Here is a 21,592-nt window from a genome sequence, read left to right on the forward strand (position 1 = left end):
AGCAGAGATAGGGGGACTTATAGGAGCATGGAATCTCTGTGATTAAGAGTCTAGTTTAATCTAACAGAGACAGGAAGCTAGGAGTAGCCTAGGTTGTTAAAGGCTTTGATTGATGGACTGAAGAATTTAGATTTGACCCCAGGGTCCTAAGAAACTGTTCATGTGTTTGGAGAAGGGAATGGCACTTTCAGCTCTGTTTTTGGAGATGTTGTGCTGGCAAGACTGTGGAAGCTGTATTGGAGAGGAGGAGGCCTGGAGGCAGAGAGGCTCCCCAGGAGGCTCCCGGTGTTACTCAGACAGGAGAGGAGTTTACAAGCTAGAGTGACAGCAGCAGTAACAGCAGAGAAGGGACAGAGCCAGAGCCATTAGGACTTGGAATTGAGATGAGCTGGTGACTGGAGTAAGAAGGAAGGATAACTGATTCTCTGTACTTGGGATTGTAGGTGATGTGATGGGTTCACTGGTGAAGGAACCCCAGAAGGAAGAATGAAAATTATTTGGGTGATCTTGAGTTTGAAGTGCCCCTGGGTGATGTCTAACAGGAAGTTGGAAATGTGGGGCTGGGTGGACCTACAGATGCCTCGGTGGGGATTGGTGTCTTGTAGGAGACAGGGAGAATAAAAGAAAAGCAGGCCCCAGTAAGGGCCACAAAAGAAATTTATGATTATTGATAAACTGGATGCTATAAGGCATGAGACTCTTGGAACAAGTCCAGAGGGAACAGTTCATAATCTTGAAAACAAGATATGATCCTGGGGTCAGAAAACCGACCCCAGCCTGTTTCTCAACGGGAGTCTCAGAGTCACATGTTTTATGTATCTGGTGGAAAATATATAAATAAGAATATTAGTCTTAGTTACTGATTTGTTATTGATTACTGTTTCTTAATTACTCAATGGTTAATGATCATTTTGTTCTTTGGCCCTGAAGGCCACATGAGTTACAGTTTAACTCCCAGCATATTTTTTCATTCATGGCTGAAAGTATAATAAAGCTGGATTGGATTCAGTTTCGGCACCTTCACCTTGTAGTGGTGTTGGTCCCCGATCCTCACTTTTCTCTGAATTCTTGTGTCTTGTTTCATATTCTCTCGCAGTACTGTACTTTTGGAAACCCTGCTTGTTGAGCGGGTCTCAACAAGTGGCGCCCAAACAGGGACCCAAAAGTGAATCCAGCCTGTGAGGCTAGCTCCTAGCAGCAGAGAACACAGGGAAATCCGGCCAGGTAGGCGGAGAAGGAAAGTACGCTGTAAGTACACCCCTGCGGATTTGTCAATCAGGGTAAAGATGGGGCAAAATCCTTCTTAGCATAGTGACTATATGTAAGTGTTAAAAACTTTGTTAAAAAGTTCGGGGGTCGAGATATCTTACTCCTCTTTTAAAGAATTGTTTTCTGCCATTGAAAAATATTGTTACTGGCTAGATCCAGATAAAGGGACTTTGAGGCATGAGGAATGGGAAGAAGTTATGTGTTGCCTGCGCTGTGCCTACCCACGCGGCAAAAAGATTCTTCTGTCTGTATGGTCAGTAGGGAATCTTATTGGCACAGCTTCAGGACTGCTGCAAACTGAAACCTTGGATTCTGGGGATTCTGGAGAACAAATACAAGAACAAATGGAGGAAATGAATTTATATGATAACATAGGTGATGAGGAAGAGAAACAATAAAAATGAAAAAGAAGAGCCAAAAGAATGACAGAAGTCAAAACAGATCTTTGTCACTCGACCAACTGCACCTTTGGTCGAGCCCCCTCCTTTCAATCCTGAAACCCCTTGGGATGATGGATTTGCTTTTAAACCACAGATAACTGTGCCTAACAAAATGACGCCTTTACAAAAGGAGTTTGTATGGCACAGTTGCAGGGGGATGAAGATGCTTTAGTTCTCCCTGTGGCTGTAACTCAAATCCCACCAGATCCTCAATTCCCACAAGGAGGAATGCATTATGATTATAATGCCATACCATTTAAAACTATAAAGGAGATAAAACAGGCATGTACCCAATATGGAACTAATTCTCCTTATACCATGGGACTAATTCAGGGACTTTCACAAGCTGAACAGTTAATTCCTTGTGATTGGGAAATGATAGCCAGAACTTGTCTATCCACCTCAGAATTTTTACAGTTTAGGACCTGGTGGCAAGATGAAGCAAATCAACAAGCTCGCAGAAATGCAACAGCCAACCTGCCAGTTGATATAACACTCGATCAATTAATGGGTAGTGGGGCACATTTTGGCATTCAAGCTCAGTTACAATTTGATGATCAGTTACTCACTCAAGTGAGAAGGATGTTTAAAAGCCTGGGAGAGAAGAAATCCACCCAGATAAGCCTTGATTTCATTTACACAAATTAAACAATCAAATGCGGAACCTTATGTAGATTTTATTGTCAGGTTATGTCAAGAGTTAAATAAAATAGTTGCACAACCTGGTTTGAGAGATTTGCTGATTCAAGTTCTTGCATATGACAATGCTAACTCAGAATGTAAAAAGGTGATTCAGCCTCTCAAAGCACTGGGTGCCCCTCTAGAAGAATATCTTAAAGTTTGCCAAGATATTGGGTCAGAACCATATAAAGTGCAACTTCTGGCTCAAGCATTATCTAAAGCTAATAAAAAGACAGATATGAGATGTCACCAAAATGAAAAATTGGGACACATGAAAAAAGACTATAAAGGAAGAAGGTAGTCAGTTGATAAATTATACTATTGGCTCTGATGCCACTCCTATTTGTATTGGTTTTGGAAGTATATGTCTTAAAACAGGGTATCAAAAGTGGCTGTCAGTTGTCAAAGAATCAAATGATGATAAGACTTCCCTCTTTCTGTTAACTGCCCTTACTTTTTTAGAAAAAGAAGAAACTTCCAGCATGATGAATCCACCTGATCTTCCTGATTGTGTTGCTGAAATTAGCCATGGTATTGAAAATTGGTTTAAATGGAAATTATGCAAAGGCTCAGAAGGTCACTTATTATTAAATGTTGCAGAAGGCTCCATTATTGATTGGGGACCCTGAGGAACCCCAAACTTATAGAATCTAAAGTGTCTTCCCCATGGGTATATAAAGATAAGACAATTAGTACTTATGCTAGTCAACCCCTCATATGGCATGGGATAGGATTAGCTCCCCCTGTGCCTCCTTTAGATCATTATCCTATTCATGATGAAATATGGAAAATACCCATGGCATTAAAAGAACTAATCACTTGGAAGGAACCATATACTGAATATATTTTAAATGACCGAAAAGCTACCTTTAATTTTACAAAAATCTCTACCCACACTATTCAGACTTGTGTAAGAATTCCTTTTGTTTTTATGATCAGACTAGCAAAATATGATCCCAATTTGTGATTAGTAACATGTCTTACCTGTTCATTTTATACATGTGTAAATAAAACCATTCCTTTTAATGAAAGTTGGCAGAGTATTTACATTCTCAAAACCAGACCTGGCTATGGGTTCCAGTCGATTTACAATGACCTTGGCAAGAAAGCCCTGCATTGTATGTTATTGAAGAAATATTGAAAAATCTTAAACGTGTTAAACATTTTCTGGGATTGCTAATTGCTGCCATCTTAGGCATTATAGCTATTACCACTACGGCAGCCATAGCCGGAATGGCTCTTCATAAATCTGTCAAACAGTTCATTTTGTATAAGAATGGCATAAAGATGCCAATTTTCTTTGGACCACTCAACAAAAAATTGATGGAAAGTTGGCCTCCCAAGTGGCCGACCTTCAAAAATCTGTTATTTTATTAGGGTATCAACTAGTCAGTTTACAAAAACAGGTGAGACTAAGATGTGATTGGAACTATACTTCCTTTTGTGTAACGGCTTTCAAATATAATAAGACTCAATTCAAATGGGATAAAGTTAAACAACACCAATTGAACCAAGATAATATTTCTGTAGATATTCAATATCTACAACAAGATATATTAAAAGCTTTTAATAAAAATCTTTGTGTAATTTCTGGATCAGGTTTTCTTGATACTGTTGCTAATAATCTTTTTCTCTTAATCCCTTAAAACAGATCAAGACAGTTGGATATGGAATTGCTCTGGTTATGGGACTGCTATTAATTATGTGTTTATTTTTCTGTATAGCCTGGAGAAGAATGATCAAGAGACAATGAAGCCAACAACAGCAACAAGCATTTCTCACCATTTCTCATCATGTGCAAAATCAAAAAGGGGGAGATGTAGGAGATAGGAAGAATAAAAGAAAAGCAGGCCCTGGCAAGGGCCGCAAAAGAAATTTATAATTATTGATAAACTGGATGCTATAAGGCATGAGACTCTTGGAACAAGTCCAGAGGGAACAGTTCATAATCTTGAAAACAAATATGATCTTGGGGTCAGAAGACTGACCCCAGCCTGTTTTTCAATGGGCGTCTCAGAGTCACATGTTTTACATATCTGGTGGAAAATCTCTAGATAAGAATATTAGTCTTAGTTACTGATTTGTTATTGATTACTGTTTCCTAATTACTCAGTGGTTAGTGTTCATTTTGTTCTTTGGCTCCAAAGGCCACATGAGTTATAGTTTAACTCCCCGCATATTCTTTCATTCATGGCTGAAAGTATAATAAAGCTGGCTTGGATTCAGTTTCAGCACCTTCACCTTGGAGCAGTGTTGGTCCCCTGATCCTCACCTTTCTCTGAATTCTTGTGTCTTGTTTCATATTCTCTTGCCGTATTGCGCTTTCGGAAACCCTGTTGTCGTGCAGGTCTCAACAGTGTCTGATGACTGGCACCTCCCTCTTATCAAATAATCATTACTGTGATGATACAGTGTAAGTGCTGAATAGGGACTTGCCACTATGCTGAAGCTTTCGTATGTAACATCTCATAGGGGAGCATTCCAGACTATCAATATATCAGACTATTATAATAATATCAGACTATTATTCTTGGAGTTGTTGATAATAAACAATAGCTACTGGGTGCTTATTATAGGAAAGGGCTGGGTTTGATGTTTTCAGAGCATTATCTTGTTGTGAACCCTTGTCCAGATGTTTGGGGTGATTCTATTATTATATTCATTATAGAGGAGAGGAAACTGATATTTGTAGAGATTAAAACATTTGCCAGAGTTGGATATGTGACATTTCAAACTGAACAACCCTCACTGTCCTGAGACCTGGAATAATTTTTCCATAGTGCCATGACAGTGCCGGATGCACCATCCAGAATCAAACATTCTCCCATCCAAGAAGACTAGCAGTGAAAAGGAAGCTGGTCTTCTCCCCTCTCTTTCTTCCTTCGGTTATACAAATGTAACTCACAAGTACTTGAGGCAGCACAGTGGTCACCTGTCTCCTTGTAAGTCTTACAAGCATCCTATTTTAATGGATCACTTCTCATCTATCATCCCTCAGGCTCTGGCTCAATTGTTTCTGTGCTGAGGCATAAGGAACCTGAGCTATTTGGAACCCCTGGAAAGGCACCTAGTGGTGTCCAATCTGATACCATCTGCCTGGAAGCATACAAACCAGAAAACCTTCTCTTTCCTTCAGGCCAATAGCATCATGCACCCTTGGGTAGCCATCCTGGGCCTCCTACTCCTTCTGACAGGTAGGTGAACAGGTGGGCTGTGCTTTGGAAGCCCTGAGGATGGGGGAATGTAGAGGGTATGTAGGTATGGTCAAGCAGGGTAGATTTCTAGGGCATTGTTTAAAAATAACGGGGTCAACTAGTGAGCAAAGAACAAGGCTGAAACCTTAAGCCAAAGAAATTGCTTAAACACTAAGAATTATAAAATCTATAGCTAGATGAACAAGGCATGATACAGTGCATATGCTGCCATTTGTGGTGTTCATGTGTATGCATGAGCTACTCATGTGTATGTAGTAAACAGTAACCATTGTTATCATGGCATGGAAGGGAACAGGAAGAAGAAATGGGGCTGGATGGGAAGGAGACGAGTCCTTTATTGTACCATTCTGTGCTTTTTTATTTTTTTAACCATATGCAACTATTTCTTTAAAAAAGAAAATATGTTACCTTCCCTGTTTTCCATTGGCTTAAGACTCCATATTCCAATGAAGTGGGTGTAGGTTCCATCCCTCATTGGGGAACTAAGATTCCCCATCTGTGCTATATGGGAAAATTTTTTTTAATTAGATAAAATATTTTAATTCAAAACATTCTATGAGAGAGGGAAGAAAATTAGTGATAGATATATCCTAAAATTTAAAAACAATCTTTAGAGGTGGAATATGAATAAAAGTACAATTTAAAATTATACTTCTATAACAAATTTTTAAAATTAATATGCATTAGCTTTGTGATCCCAAAATGATATTAAGCAAAATTAAGTATTATCAGAATTCCAGTGAAGAAAATACTCTTATACTATGTAACAATGAATGTCTTATTCCCAAAGCATTTCCCAGACTCACAGCCCAGTCCTAACTATGAAAGTGAAAGTGAAGTTGCTCAGTCCTTTTGGACTCTTTGCGACCCCATGGACTATAACCTACCAGGCTCCTCCATCCGTCCATGGGATTGTCTAGGCAAGAGTACTGGAGTGATTTGCCATTTCCTTCTCCAGGGGATCTTCCTGATCCAGGGATCAAACCCAGGTCTCCCGCATTGTAGGCAGACGCTTTTTACCGTCTGAGCCACCAGGGAAGTCCTGACTATGATTAGCTGTTAAATCTCATGTTTGTTTCAGGAACTTTTTGCCAATGCAGGGTGTTTAAGCCACTGCCACAGGTGAGAGTTTTCCTGCCTGTTTGTTTCTAAGAGGCAAAATTTTGTATTTTACTGAATGTTCTCCAATTCTTTGGTTTTGCCTGGGTTAAGTGGACTGTGATTCATTGTACATTGCTCAAGAAAGGATCCCTGCTTGAATTTTTTGGAATGACCCTAAAGCCCATAAGACTTGATTTCTCCTAAAAGTATTATAAACTCATTTTACTAAGAACTGACTTCAAAAGAGTTTACAAGACTTCTGCCTTCTAGTCAATGATGTTTAATAAAATATTAGACCTGTTTTTTAAAATTTAAATAAAGGAGGATATTATGAAGTGCCTATGTTCAATGGCCATTGGAAAATTCAAATAAAAATTGAAAATCAAAACTTTGAGTGCAATATAGTTTCAAAACCAGATTTCAGTTAAGACAGTGATTGAATCTAAGAGAAAGGAAAAGCCACCAGTATGTTTTACATATTTAATAAACAGACACCAGTCAAGTACAGGATGAATAGCCACATAATCATGCATTACTAGATGTCATTTGTTTCAATCAAATCTTTTGGAAAAAATTTTGATCATATTCACCAAAAAGGCTGAACATATATTTGACTTTTATCCTGATATTTTCTCTAGAAAATCTGTCCTATTGTGAAGTATAGGATGTTTTCATCAAGCAAGAAAAATGTTTCTATGATCTTTCATCTTCAATCACATCTAGTAAATAGTGATGCTGCTGAAGAACATGTTAACATGGAAATTTGCTTATACTAAATTCTAAAAACTCAAGATACAGTCACATAATTTCAAACCAAATAAGCTATATGAAAAAAATTAAACTTATTAAAATTAAAATATTGAGACCGCATGTTCTCATGCTCTGGTTTCTCTTTATTTACAGATGGTGTAACCTCTTACCATCAAGTGACTGGAGTAGAGGGTCAGTCTGTCAGGCTACCCTGCTCATATACTGGAGAAATCACAACCGCATGCTGGGGCCGAGGGGAATGTTCTTTGCTGAGCTGTGGAAGTAACATCATCTGGACTGATGGATACAAAGTCAGTTTTCAGAAGGACAGACGTTATCAACTAAAAGGAAATATTGGTGAAAGGGATTTGTCTTTGACCATAGAGAATGCTGTCCCATCTGACAGTGGCTTGTATTGCTGCCGTATTGAGAAAAGAGGGTGGTTCAATGATATAGAAATCATTCAAGAGTTGAATATATGGACAGGTGAGTTTGTGTTCCTACTTCCTTTGATCACTTTCTGTAGGTTCCCAGAGATAAGAGTTTTCTGTTTGATATTAACTTCCCCTTCCTTTAATAGGGAAACAAGAGGTTCTTATAGTTTTGTTTTCTAATAAATCTTCAGTAGAATAACTTGTATTTGTCTGGAGTGAAATATTAAGACTAATCTTGATTCAGGATCATAGGCTAGAGCATCTTTCCAGTCAGCATCTCCTAAAGCAATGCTTCAGGAATTCTAGTTGCTTAATGAAAATGCATTTACTGTTCCACACTGAAGTATAGTGAACATTTCCATGGAGCTAAATTTATTCCATTTGAAGAACTGCCCTTTTCTCTAGATCATATCTTAAAAGAATTGTTAAATGTTTTTTCTTAACATTTTAAAACTTACAGAGAATTTCACATATATAAGATAGATATTTTGACAACAGTCAACACAGTCTTGTTGTATATACATTGTTCAGTTCAGTTCAGTCGCTCAGTCGTGTCCAACTCTTTGCCACCCCATGGACTGCAGCACACCAGGCCTCTCTGCCCATCACCAACTCCAGGAGTTTACTCAAACTCATGTCCATTGAGTCAGGGATGCTATCCAACCATCTCATCCTCTGTTGTCCCCTTTTCTTCCCACCATCAATACTTCCCAGAATCAGGGTCTTTTCAAATGAGTTAGTTTTTCACATCAGGTGGCCAAAGTATTAGAGTTTCAGCTCCAGCATCAGTCCTTCCAATGAATATTCAGGACTGATTTCCTTTAGGATGGACTGTTTGGATCTCCTTGCTGTCCAAGGGACTCTCGAGAGTCTTCTCCAACACCACAGTTCAAAAGTATCAATTTTTCAGCCCTCAGCTTTCTTTACAGTCCACCTCTCACATCCATACAAGAAAAAGGATAGCTTTAACTCTATGGACATTTGTTGGCCAATTGTGGTCTCTGCTTTTTAATATGCTGTCTAGGTTGGTCATAGCTTTTCTTCCAAGGAGCAAGTGTCTTAATTTCATGGTTGAAGTCACCATTCACATTGATTTTGGAGCCCCAAACTATGAAATCTGACACCATTTCCACTTTTCCCCCCATCTATTTGCTGTGTAGTAATCTTAGTTTTCTGAATGTTGAGTTTTAAGCCAGCTTTTCCCTCTTCTTTTTCATTTTCATCAAGAGGCTCTTTAGTTCCTCGTCACTTTCTGCCATTAAAGTGGTATCATCTGCATATCTGTGGTTGCTGATATTTCTCCAGGCAATCTTGATTCCAGCTTGTGAGTCATCCAGCCCAGCATTTCCTATGATGTACTTCTCATGTAAGTTGACGAAGCAGGATGACAATATACAGCCTTGACATACTCTTTTCCCAATTTTGAGCGGGTCAGTTTTCATTCCAATCCCTAAGAAAGGCAAACCCAAAGAATGCTCAAACTACCACACAATTGCACTCATCTCACGCACTAGTAAAGTAATGCTCAAAGTTCTCCAAGCCAGGCTTCAACAATACATGAACCAAGAACCTCCAGGTGTTCAAGCTGGTTTTAGAAAGGGCAGAGGAACTGGCGATCAAATTGTCAACATCTGCTGGATCATCAGAAAAGCAAGAGAGTTCCAGAAAAACATCTATTTCTGCTTTATTGACTACGCCAAAGCCTTCGACTGTGTGGATTACAACAAACTGTGGAAAATTATGAAAGAGATGGGCATATCAGACCACCTGACCTGCCTCTTGAGAAACCTATATGCAGGTCAGGAAGCAACAGGGAGAACTGGACATGGAACAACAGACTGGTTCCAAATAGGAAAGGAGTACATCAAGGCTGTATATTGTCACCCTGCTTATTTAACATATATGCAGAGTACATCATGAGAAACGCTGCACTGGAAGGAGCACAAGCTGGAATCAAGATTGCCGGGAGAAATATCAATAACCTCAGATATGCAGATGACACCACCCATAAGGCAGAAAGTGAAGAAGAACTAAAGAGTCTCTTGATGAAAATGAAAGATGAGAGTGAAAAATTTGGCTTAAATCTCAACAGACAGAAAACTAACATCATGGCATCTGGTCCCATCACTTCATGGGTCCCATCACTTCACATCTATTCATGGCAAATAGATGGAGAGACAATGGAAACAGTGTCAGACTTTATTTTGGGGGGCTCCAAAATCACTGCAGATGTTGATTGCAGCCATGAAATTAAAAGACACTTACTCCTTGGAAGGAAAGTTATGACCAACGTAGACAGCATGTTAAAAAGCAGAGACATTACTTTGTCAACAAAGGTCCATCTAGTCAAGGCTATGGTTTTTCCAGTGGTCATGTATGGATGTGAGAGTTGGACTGTGAAGAAAGCTGAGTGCTGAAAAATTGATGCTTTTAAACTGTGTTGTTGGAGAAGACTCTTGAGAGTCCCTTGGACTGCAAGGAGATCCAACCAGTCCATCCTAAAGGAAATCAGTCCTGAATGTTCTTTGGAAGGACTAATGTTGAAGCTGAAACTCCAGAACTTTGGCCACCTCATGCGAAGAGTTGACTCATTGGAAAAGACCCTGATGCTGGGAAAGATGGAGGGCAGGAGGAGAAGGGGATGAGAGAGGATGAGATGGTTGGATGGCATCATCAACTCAATGGACATGAGTTTGAGTAAACTCCTGGAGTTGGTGATGGACAGGGAGGCCTGGTATGCTGCAGTCCATGGGGTTGCAAAGAGTCGGACACAACTGAGTGACTGAACTGAACTGAACTGAATTTTGAACCAGTCCGTTGTTTCATGTCTGGTTCTAAATGTTGCTTCTTGTCCCACATACAGGTTTCTCAGGAGACGAGTAATGTGATCTGGTATTCCCATCTCCTCAAGAATATTCCACAGTTTGTTGTGATCCACAGTTAAAGGCTTTCACATGGTCGATGAAGTAGAAGTAGACATTTTTTGAATTCCCTTGCTTTTTCTATGATCTAGCGTATGTTGGCAATTTGATCTCCAGTTCCTCTGCCTTTTCTGAATCCAGCCTGTACATCTGGAAGTTCTCTGTTCACGTACTGCTAAAGCCTAGCTTGAAGGATTTCAGTAAAACCTTGTTCTAATGTGAAATGAGTGCAATTGTATGGTTATTTGAACATTCTTTGGCATTGCCTTTCTTTGGGATTGGAAGCTGAGAAGTCCCATAATCTGCCCCTCAAGCAGGAGAACCAGGACACACAGTGATATAATTTACTCCAAATCTAAACTTCTGAAAATTAGGGGTGGGGAGGGCAATACATCCTAATTTGAGTCCAAAACCTGAGAGCCAGGAGTGCAGATATCTAAGAGAAGGAAAAAAATGGATGTCTCAGTTAAAGCAAAGAGAGCAAAATGTGCCCTGACTCTGCTTTTTTGTTCTATTGGGTAGATTGGATAATGCTCACCTGCACTGGTTGGGATCATGGGTTGGATGATGCTCACTTGAATTGGTGAGGGAGGTCTTCTTCACTCTACGGATTCAAATGTTAATCTCTTCCAGAGATACCCTCCAGATATGTACAGAAATAATATTTTACCACCTATCTGGGCATCCCCATTCAAGTTGATTCATAAAATGAAGGACCTCACACGGCTAATGAATAGTTGGGCTGAAGTTGGATTCCAGTTTTTCTGTTCCCGTCCTTCTTCTTTTCCTCTTCCTGTTTCATTCATGCACACAAAACAACTATTAAATTGAATTTTAGGAGAATTTGACAGAAAGAAGTGGAGGTGAGCTTGAAGTTAATGACCTTTAGGTAAATATTTCTTAGAGCATATAAAGAGGATAACAATCTACTTTTCTTGTAGCTCTGTTGCACAGAATCCATAATACATGTATAAAACACCTTGACCAATGTCTATTTAATACTAGGTTGTGAGTTATCTATGATGTGCATGCATGCTCAGTTGTGTCTGACTCTTTGTGACCCTGTGGACTGTAGCCCACCAGGCTTCTCTTGCCCATGGAGTTTTCCAGGCAAGAATACTGGAGTGGCTTGTCATTTCTTACTCCAAGGGATTTTTCTGACCCAGGAACTGAATCTGCATCTCCCAAGTCTCCCTGCATTAGCAGGTGTATTCTTTACTATTCAGTCACCTGGCAAGCCCTGATAACCATGATGATGCCAATATAAAAATCTAATAAAGTTCAAACATCAGATTTATTATTTTTGTCAAAATATAAACCTTGGAAGTCAGGGACTGTGTCTTACTCATAAAGGCTTCCTGGTGTCAAACACAATGTCTAATTTTGTGTGTGTCTTGATCACTATTTGTTAAAAATTGTTGAATGTTAAAAAAAAAAAAAAGAAAATGAGGTGAAACATTAAACAGTTTAGATTCATTATTTTTTAATCTCATATTTGAATTATATCCAGTATTCATTGACTCGTGTCCTTCCCTCAAAACATAGTTTCTTTTTAATACATTTTATAATATTTAAAATATTTCGCTAAGATTTATAAAATTTCTATGAAGATTTATATTTCCCAACCCTAACTCCCAGTGTTATTTTTATTAGTACTACATTTAAATTGGTTCAGTACTCATCCTACATTGTTTTGTCTGAGCTTCTTCTGCATAGCTGAGGTCAATTTTGATTTCTGCTTGATTGACTGGATTTCATCATTTCATCAGAGACAATTTTTCATTTTATTCTTCAAGAAAAGGGGTCAGAGATTATCAGAGCCTCTGAGTTTTTTCTGCCTCCAGGTTTGAAAAAAAAAATTTTTTTTTTCATTATTGGAGTTTCATTGTTTAACCATGGTAGTTGTTGGTGTCCATCAGCTCTTTTAGGCTTTCTGGAATATGGTATATCCTGTCCATCTGTACTTTTCTAGTTTATTTGATTTCATTAAACAGTACTTATTAGTACATAGTTAAATAACTTATTCTTTTGTTCCATTTGTAGGCATTGTTACTTGTATTAGTTTCCTGGTATATCTGTAACAGTAACAAAGTGCCACAAACTGAGTGATTTGAAACAATGAAAATTTATTCTCCCACAGTTCTGGAGGCTACTAGCTGAAAAGAGGGATCTTAGTGGTGTTGATTGTCCCTGAGGGCATCTCCTGTCCTTTCTCCTCTCCTAGCTCCCGGGGAAGGTTGGCAGTCCCTGGTGCTCCTTGGTTTGTAGGTGCAGTGCTCAAATCCCTGCTTCCAAGTTCCCTAGGCTGTCTTTCCAGAGGGGTCTCTCTGTCTTCACACAGGTTCTCTTCCAAATATCCCTGTTTTCTTGTATAAGGAAAAGAGAGATTAGATTATACCTACTGTGTAATCTCATTTTAACTTGACTAGATCCGTAAAGACTATTTACAAATGAATTCACATTCACAGGTACTAAACAATTAGGACTTTAGTATGTTTCTTTGGGGAACACAGTTTAAACCACAGCACTACTCCAGAGATTTTCTGTCTTAAGGATATAAAAACAGGTTGTTGCTATTTAGTCACTAAGTTGCATCTGACTCTTTTGCAACCCCATGGACAATAGCCCTCCAGGCTCCTCTGTCCATGGGATTTCCCAGGCAAGAATACAGGAGTGGGTTGCCATTTCCTTCTCCAGGGATCTTTCTGACCCAGGAATCAACCTGGGGCTCTTGCCACAGCTCCTGAATTGCAAGGGGATTCTTTACCTCTGAATCAATGGAGAATCTGAACTCCCAGAGTTCACTCAAACCCATGTCCGTCGAGTCAGTGATGCTATCCAACCATCTCATCCTCTTTCATCCCCTTCTCCTCCTGCCCTCCATCTTTCCCAGCATCAGGGTCTTTTCCAATGAGTCAACTCTTCGCATGAGGTGGCCAAAGTTCTGGAGTTTCAGCTTCAACATTAGTCCTTCCAATGAACACCAAGGACTGATCTCCTTCTGGATGGACTGGTTGGATCTCCTCGCAGTCCAAGGGACTCTCAAGAGTCTTCTCCAACACCACAGTTCAAAAGCATCAATTTTTTGGCGCTCAGCTTTCTTCACAGTCCAACTCTCACATCCATACATGACCACTGGAAAAACCATAGCCTTGACCAGACGGACCTTTGTTGGCCAAGTAATGTCTCTGCTTTTTAATATACTGTCTAGGTTGGTTATAACTTTCCTTTCAAGGAGTAAGGGTCTCTTAGTTTCATGGCTGCAATCACCACCCACAGTGATTTTGGAGCCCAAAAAAATAAAGTCTGACACTGTTTCCACTGTCTCCCCATTTATTTCCCATGAAGTGATGGGACCAGATGCCATGATGTTAGTTTTCTGAATATTGAGCTTTAAGCCAACTTTTTCACTCTCCTCTTTCCTTTCATCAGTTCGTCTTCACTTTCTGCCCTAAAGGTGGTGTCCTCTGCATATCTGAGATTATTGATATTTCTCCTGGCAATCTTGATTCCAGCTTGTGCTTCTTCCAGCTCACCGTTTCTCATGATGTACTCTGCATATATGTTAAATAAGCAGGGTGACAATATATAGCCTTGACGTACTCCTTTTCCTATTTGGAACCAGTCTGTTGTTCCATGTCCAGTTATAACTGTTTCTTCCTGACCTGCATATAGGTTTCTCAAGAGGCAGGTCAGGTGGTCTGGTATTCCCATCTCTTTCAGAATTTTCCACAGTTTGTTGTGATCCACACAGTCGAAGGCTTTGGCGTAGTCAATAAAGCAGAAATAGATGTTTTTCTGGAACTCTCTTGCTTTTTCCATGATCTAGCAGATGTTGGCAATTTGATCTCTGGTTCCTCTGCCTTTTCTAAAACCAGCTTGAACATCTGGAAGTTTACAGTTCACATATTGCTGAAGCCTGGCTTGGAGAATTTTGAGCATTACTTTAGTAGCGCGTGAGATGAGTGCAATTGTGCGGTAGTTTGAGTATTCTTTGGGATTGCCTTTCTTAGAGATTGGAATGAAAACTGACCAGCTCAAAATTGGGAAAGGAGTATGTCAAGGCTGTATATTGTCATCTTGCTTCATCAACTTACATGAGAAGTACATCATAGGAAATGCTGGGCTGGATGACTCACAAGCTGGAATCAAGATTGCCTGGAGAAATATCAGCAACCACAGATATGCAGATGATAACACTTTAATGGCAGAAAGACCTTTTCCAGTCCTGTGACCATTGCTGAGTTTCCCAAATTTGCTGGCATATTGAGTGCAGCACTTTAACAGCATCAGCTTTCAGGATTTGACATAGCTCAACTGGAATTCCATCACCTCCACTAGCTTTGTTCATAGTGATGCTTTCTAAGGCCCACTTGACTTCACATTCCAGGATGTCTGGCTCTAGGTGAGTGACCACACCATTGTGATTATCTGGGTAGTGAAGATCTTTTTTGTACAGTTCTTCTGTGTATTCTTGCCACCTCTTCTTGATATCTTCTGCTTCTGTTAGGTCCATACCATTTCTGTCCTTTATCGAACCCATCTTTGTGTGAAATTTTCGCTTCTTATCTCTAATTTTCTTGAAGAGATCTCTAGTCTTTCCCATTCTGTTGTTTTCCTCTATTTATTTGCACTGATTGCTGAGGAAGGGTTTCTTATCTCTCCTTGCTATTCTTTGGAACTCTGCATTCAGATGGGAATATCTTTCCTTTTCTCCTTTGCTTTTTGCTTCTCTTCTTTTCACAGCTATTTGTAATGCCTCCTCAGACAACCATTTTGCTTTTTTGCATTTCTTTTCCATGGGGATGGTCTTGATCCCTGTCTCCTGTACAATGTCATGAACCTCTGTCCATGGTTCATCAGGCTGTCTATCAGATCTAGTCCCTTAAATCTATTTTTCACTTCCACTGTATAGTCATAAGGGATTTGATTTAGGTCATACCTGAATGGTCTAGTGGTTTTCCCTACTTTCTTCAGTTTAAGTCTGAATTTGGCAATAAGGAGTTCATGATCTGAGCCACAGACAGCGCCCAGTCTTGTTTTTGCTGACTGCATAGAGATTCTCCATCTTTGGCTGCAAAGAATATAATCAATCTGATTTCGGTGTTGACCATCTGGTGATGTCCATGTGTAGAGTCTTCTCTTGTGTTGTTGGAAGAGGGTGTTTGCTATGACCAGTGCGTTCTCTTGGCAAAACTCTATTAGCCTTTGCCCTGCTTCATTCTGTACTCTAAGGCCAAATTTTCCTGTTACTCCAGGTGTTTCTTGACTTCCTACTTTTGCATTCCAGTCCCCTATAATGAAAAGGACATTTTTTTTGGGTGTTAGTTCTAAAAGGTCTTGTAGGTCTTCATAGAACCATTCAACTTCAGCTTCTTCAGCATTACTGGCTGGGGCATAGGCTTGGATTACCATGATATTGAATGGTTTGCCTTGGAAATGAACAGAAATCATTCTGTCATTTTTGAGATTGCATCCAAGTACTGCATTTCAGATTCTTGTTGACCATGATGGCAACTCCATTTCTTCTAAGGGATTCCTGCCCAAAGTAGCAGATATAATGGTCATCTGAGTTAAAGTCACCCATTCCAGTCCATTTTAGTTCGCTGATTCCTAGAATGTCAACATTCACTCTTGCCACCTCCTGTTTGGCCACTTCCCATTTGCCTTGATTCATGGACCTAACATTCCAGGTTCCTTTGCAATATTGCTCTGTACAGCATCGGACCTTGCTTCTATTACTAGTCACATCCACAACTGAGTATTGTTTTTGCTTTGGCTCCATCCCTTTATTCTTTTGGAGTTATTTCTCCACTGACCTCCAGTAGCATATTGGGCACCTACTGACCTGGGGAGTTCCTCTTTCAGTATCCTATCATTTTGCCTTCTCATACTGTTCATGGGGTTCTCAAGGCAAGAATACTGAAGTGGTTTGCCATTCCCTTCTCCAGTGGACCACATTCAGTCAGACCTCTCCACCATGATCCGTCCGTCTTGGGTGGCCCCACACGGCATGGCTTAGTTTCATTGAGTTAGACAAGACTGTGGTCTGTGTGAGCAGATTGGCTAGTTTTCCCTGATTATGGTTTTAGTGTATCTGCCCTTTGATGCCGTTTCGCAACACCTACCATCTTACTTGGGTTTCTCTTACCCTGGATGTGGTGTAGCTCTTCACGGCTGCTCCAGCAAAGCGCAGCCGCTGCTCCTTACCTTGGACGAGGGGTATCTTCTCAAGGCCGCCCCTTCTGACCTTGAACGCAGAGTAGCTCCTCTCGGCCCTCCTGCGCCTGCGCAGCCACCGCTCCTTGGAGGTGGGGTTGATGCTCTTGGCCGCTGCCCCTGGTCTCTGGCCTGGGGAAGCTCCTCTGCGCTGCTCCTGCGCCGTCGCAGCCTGGCGCTCTCGGTCGCCACCCCAACACTTTTACATATAAAACTGATAAATAATAAGAACCTACTGTATAGCAGAGAGAATTCTACTCAATACTCTAATGACCTATATCGGAAAAGAATCTAAAATTGAGTGTATATATGTGTGTATATATTCTCTTTGCTGTTCAACAGAAAACTAATACAGCATTTTAAATCAGCTATACTCTAATAAAAAATAAGTTTAAAAAGAATATAAAAAGAACTTTCTCTTATGTAACATCTGCTCTTCATAAACTTCATTTCCCCCCTCCATATCTATGATTACCTTGTCTTTCTTCTATGACCTGAATTTCTCTTTCAATTTTTACCCATTCTCTTTCTTGCTGTTTCTAATGTATTCATTAGTTCTAAAACAGTATTATTTTAGTTGGGTTATTAAGTTCTTTCCTTCCATTGGCCATATCCCTTTATATTTAATTCTGTAGATTTATTGGTTGGACTTTGAGAGGTTTTATATTCTGTTTATTGCTTTCAAATAATCTTATTCTCATTAATCTTTTCCACTGGACAAAGCACTTGGGAATGATCCTTGGGGTATGTTTTCTGTGAAACCGAAATATTAATCTTTTAAATTTCTTTCTCATGCTGTATTTTCTTAGGTATTTTTACATTAAAACCTCAATCCCTGTTGCATGACTCTTGCTTAAAATAGCTGCTCTGCAGACTACCTACAGCCTGAGAGAATTCTCCCCACCCTCTTTCCACCATTACCTGAGACTTGACTTATCTTCCAGCTACAGCTGAAAGGCTCAAGCCCTGTGTTCCCTCTCCCTCTCTCTATTCTGTGTGTGTGATGGGGGAAGGATTCACCTGGGGTTGGTGCAGTCTTTCTTAGAGGTACTGGTTTCTGTTCCTTTTCCTTAAATTTCATTTTCTGTCCCATGCCTGGGATTGCTCCAGTTAATGAAGCATAGGGTGATACCTTCTAGACGATTCCTTCAGTTGAGCGTAGAGTTCAGTAGCCTATGATTCTGCACCAGTGGATCATGTGACTGTTCACTTCCTTTTCTTTCTCCTAACCAATGTTATTTCTAAACACTTGGTGGTTGTGGTTTAGTCCCTAAGTTGTGTCCTACTCTTTGCTACCCCATGGACTATAGCCTGCCAGGCTCCTCTGTCCATGGGATTCTCCAGGCAAGAATACTGGAGTGGGTTGCCATTTCTTTCTCCAGGCGATCCTCCCAACCCAGGAATCGAAACCCCGTCTCCTGCATTGCAGGCAAATTCTTTACCAATTGAGCTGTATGAGAAGCTCTAATTACTTCCTTGAGGTCAAAAGAGACAAAAAGGATATCATTTTTCTTGCATTTCCTGTCCAATTTGGGAATACTGAGGAACATTCTTAGGACTTTCACTGCCCTCTGGGGATAGGACAGAAGCCAGTCTTCTTCCTTCCTTCTGCCTTGTAGAGACCTTGATGTTTGATTTCCTTGTTTGGTTGTGGCTGATTTCTTTTCAGCACTGTCGATTTTCTTGATTTTGTTGTTTCTGAGAGAAGAGAGACTCTCTGAATCTGTTCCCTCTATGTAGACCTGAACATGTGTCTTGAGCCTTTCATTTATGCCATGATACGAGCTGGTGATTTTTCCTCTAATAAAATGGCAGGAACTTTAGATATTTTTTAATTTGTATCATGTCTTCCTACATTTCTCAACAGTGCTATTATTCTGAAGTCCAATTTAGAGTATTACATTGAGATGTCAGCTTATGATTGGAAGACCAGGTTGCTTTTTTTTTTTTTTCTCAAAGGCTTTAGATGTGAAACAATAATTATTAAAATATATTTTTAACTTATTTTTCTTTCATTCAGCAGTCAGACTAAATGTTATCAAAGATTATATTTTAGATCTTACTGATTTTAAAACTCTGGTGACTATTAGCCCATCGGAAATAAAAGAGGCTCTCAAAATGGATTCTTCTGCCAGTTCTGCCTCAGCTCTCCTTCCTGTGGTAACCTCACTATTAGTCCAGATTGAAGGATTTGGGGCTGTGGTGGGAGGTTCACAAAGAAGTCTAACAGATTCTCTGTCCTAATAATCTTAGGGGCTTCCCTGATGGGTAGGTGGTAAAGAGTCTGCCTGCGATGCAGGAGATCCAGGAGACAGGGATTTGACCCCTGGGTCAGGAAGATCCCCTGGAGGAGGAAATGGTTACCTACTCCAGTCTTCTTGGCCTGGAAATCCCCTGGGCAGAGGACCCTGTCAGGCTACAGTCCATACGGTCACATAGAATCTGACACAACTAAGCGACCGGCACACATGCATAATCTTAGGTATTTATTATTTACTTTTCAGTGCCTAGAAGACTAATTAATAAACAAAAGAAATCATTATGGAAGATATCAGGGGTTTTGAGCTTTTACCTCTTGGGGAAGAAGTCTTGCATTTTCAAAAGCATAATTGTCTCCGTTTTGTAAGAGAAATACATTGTTGAATACAAATGCTTTTGGTATAGTGGAGATAGTTGAGCCAAAGCAAGATTTAGCCAGATCCCCATCAGAAAGGTTTAGAAGACAAAACAGTGCATGCTATTTTTATTTGTTTGCTTTATTGTCATTAGCTACTGGTGGTCTTTTCTTTCCTATATTTCTAGAACCTGAAGACAGTTCTGTCTGAGTCTGAGTACCCAGCCCTCCTCAGGAATTTAGGACATTGAACGGGAGCTGGTTAATGGACCACTGGGTGTCAGTATTGTCTTTTCATACTCTATATGCTAAGTCACTTCAGTCATGTCCAATTCTTCGTGACCCCATGGACTGTAGCCCGCCAGGCTCCTCTGTCCATGGAATTCTCTAGGCAAGAATATAGGGGTGGGGACCAATACTGAAGGGAGAGCATGAGTCGGGAAGCGGTTCGGCTGAGGGGTTCGGGGTTCCGTCTCGCCTGCCACTCCCTGAGGCCGGGGGCTTTCGTCCCCGCCATGACTGAGCTAATCCAGAAGAAGCTGCAGGGATAAGTGGAGAAATATCAATAGCTGCAGAAGGACTTGAGTAAATCCATGTCAGGGAGGCAGAAACTAGAGGCACAACTAACAGAAAATAATATCATGAAGGAGGAAATGGCCCTGCTGGATGGGTCCAACTTGGTGTTTAAACTTCTGGGGCGCGTGTTGGTCAAAGAGGAGCTGGGGGAGGCTCGGGCCACAGTGGGGAAAAGGCTGGACTACATCACGGCTGAGATTAAGTGATATGAATCCCAGCTCCTGGACCTAGAGCGGCAGTCAGAACAACAGAGAGACAGTTGCTTAGCTGCAGCAGGAGTTTCAGCGGGCACAGGCGGCGAGGCAGGGGCTCCTGGGAAGGCCTGACCCTGTCCTGGGGGGTTTGGGAGAGGAAGCAGGGTCTATACTGTAGCTAATAAAATGTGAAAATACAAAAAAGAGAAAAAAAAAAAAAAAAGGAATATAGGAGTGGGTAGCCATTCCCTTCTCCAGGGACTCTTCCCAAAGCTGGGATTGAACCTGGGTCTCCTGCATTTCAGGTGGATTCTTTACCATCTGAACCACCAGGAAAGCCCACACCTAAGCTTCCCAAATTCTCTCAAATTTAAATGTTCACAGGGGAAGGCAGATAAAACATTCATGTGGGTTCACATTTGCTTACACAAGAAGCAATGTTCTCTTCTTCCTCTTAGAAAAACACCATTTTCCATTTGTCTTGATCAGTCCATTTGATGTATATCTGGCTTTACCAGTGTGGATACAGATTTTCTTCTGCCTTAAAACAACAACAGAAAGGCGGTACAAGCATGACGAAGCACATTCTCCCTTGGTGACATGTTGGGGAAACAATGGGAAGAGGGTAAAGAGGCAGTGGTATTATATGTCAGCAAGGTGATGGAGTCTGAGCACAGGTAGGTCTTCAGATTTTTTTGAGAGAAATATATCTGAATTTTTATGTAAAATGTTTTCATTTATATATTAGTTGGCTCAAACTTAAAGAAAAAACAAAATTGTGGGCTAAGATATGGAACTTGCAGAACAACAGGCTAAAATCTCTAACATTTGAATGTTTTCTCTTCTTACTTGGAATTTTTGCTGATCATCTGCCAACCTGGGCTAATCGTTTGGCTCTATCAGGGGTGAGGGAAGGTCCTTTGGAAGAGGCTTAGGATTAACTTATCTTTTGTGACTGTATCCCTTTTTTATTTCAAGGAGAAGTTGCTCGGTGTAGCTGGAGGGATTTGGTATAGGCCAGAAAGGTTAAGTATCCAGATTTAACTTCACTTGATCTGGGAGAGGTTTGGAAAGTTCTATGAGTACCAATTTCTCAGTGCTGCATAATTTCCTGTTGTGAATGCACTGGGGCAAGAAACACAGGAGGGAAAGCAGGCAGGGGTCTCTCCAACCCTGAG

At 40.5% G+C, this 21,592-nt stretch overlaps 1 protein-coding gene and 1 pseudogene across 4 annotated transcripts; both read left to right on the forward strand.

Annotated features, from left to right (window-relative positions):
* The first annotated feature begins 985 nt into the window (after window positions 1-985).
* LOC122700480 (hepatitis A virus cellular receptor 1-like) lies at window positions 986-11,301 on the forward strand. Of its 4 annotated transcripts, none has more exons than XM_043913392.1 (4): window positions 986-1,248; window positions 5,527-5,584; window positions 7,610-7,942; window positions 10,754-11,301. In XM_043913392.1, exons 2-4 carry the CDS (start codon window positions 5,539-5,541, stop codon window positions 10,771-10,773), a joined length of 399 nt encoding a protein of 132 aa, XP_043769327.1. In that variant the 5' UTR covers window positions 986-1,248; window positions 5,527-5,538; the 3' UTR covers window positions 10,774-11,301. The 4 variants fall into 4 exon arrangements, with proteins under 4 accessions (XP_043769327.1, XP_043769329.1, XP_043769328.1 ...); XM_043913394.1 differs by having other exon boundaries at window positions 986-1,224; XM_043913393.1 differs by having other exon boundaries at window positions 987-1,224; window positions 5,389-5,584.
* On the forward strand, window positions 4,967-20,546 carry LOC122700479 (annotated as a pseudogene).
* The last annotated feature ends 1,046 nt before the right edge of the window (window positions 20,547-21,592 follow it).

Source organism: Cervus elaphus, chromosome 9 (genome assembly GCF_910594005.1).
Source record: "Cervus elaphus chromosome 9, mCerEla1.1, whole genome shotgun sequence".
In the NCBI taxonomy this organism is placed as follows: Eukaryota; Metazoa; Chordata; class Mammalia; order Artiodactyla; family Cervidae; genus Cervus; species Cervus elaphus.

Bases quoted from the DNA above. Each gene is read 5' to 3' on its own strand.
- LOC122700480 (XM_043913392.1), top strand. From the start codon at position 5,539: ATGCACCCTTGGGTAGCCATCCTGGGCCTCCTACTCCTTCTGACAG. The intron at 5,585-7,609 runs GTAGGTGAACAG...CTTTATTTACAG, and splicing joins CCTCCTACTCCTTCTGACAG to ATGGTGTAACCTCTTACCAT. The intron at 7,943-10,753 runs GTGAGTTTGTGT...TCCCACATACAG, and splicing joins AGAGTTGAATATATGGACAG to GTTTCTCAGGAGACGAGTAA.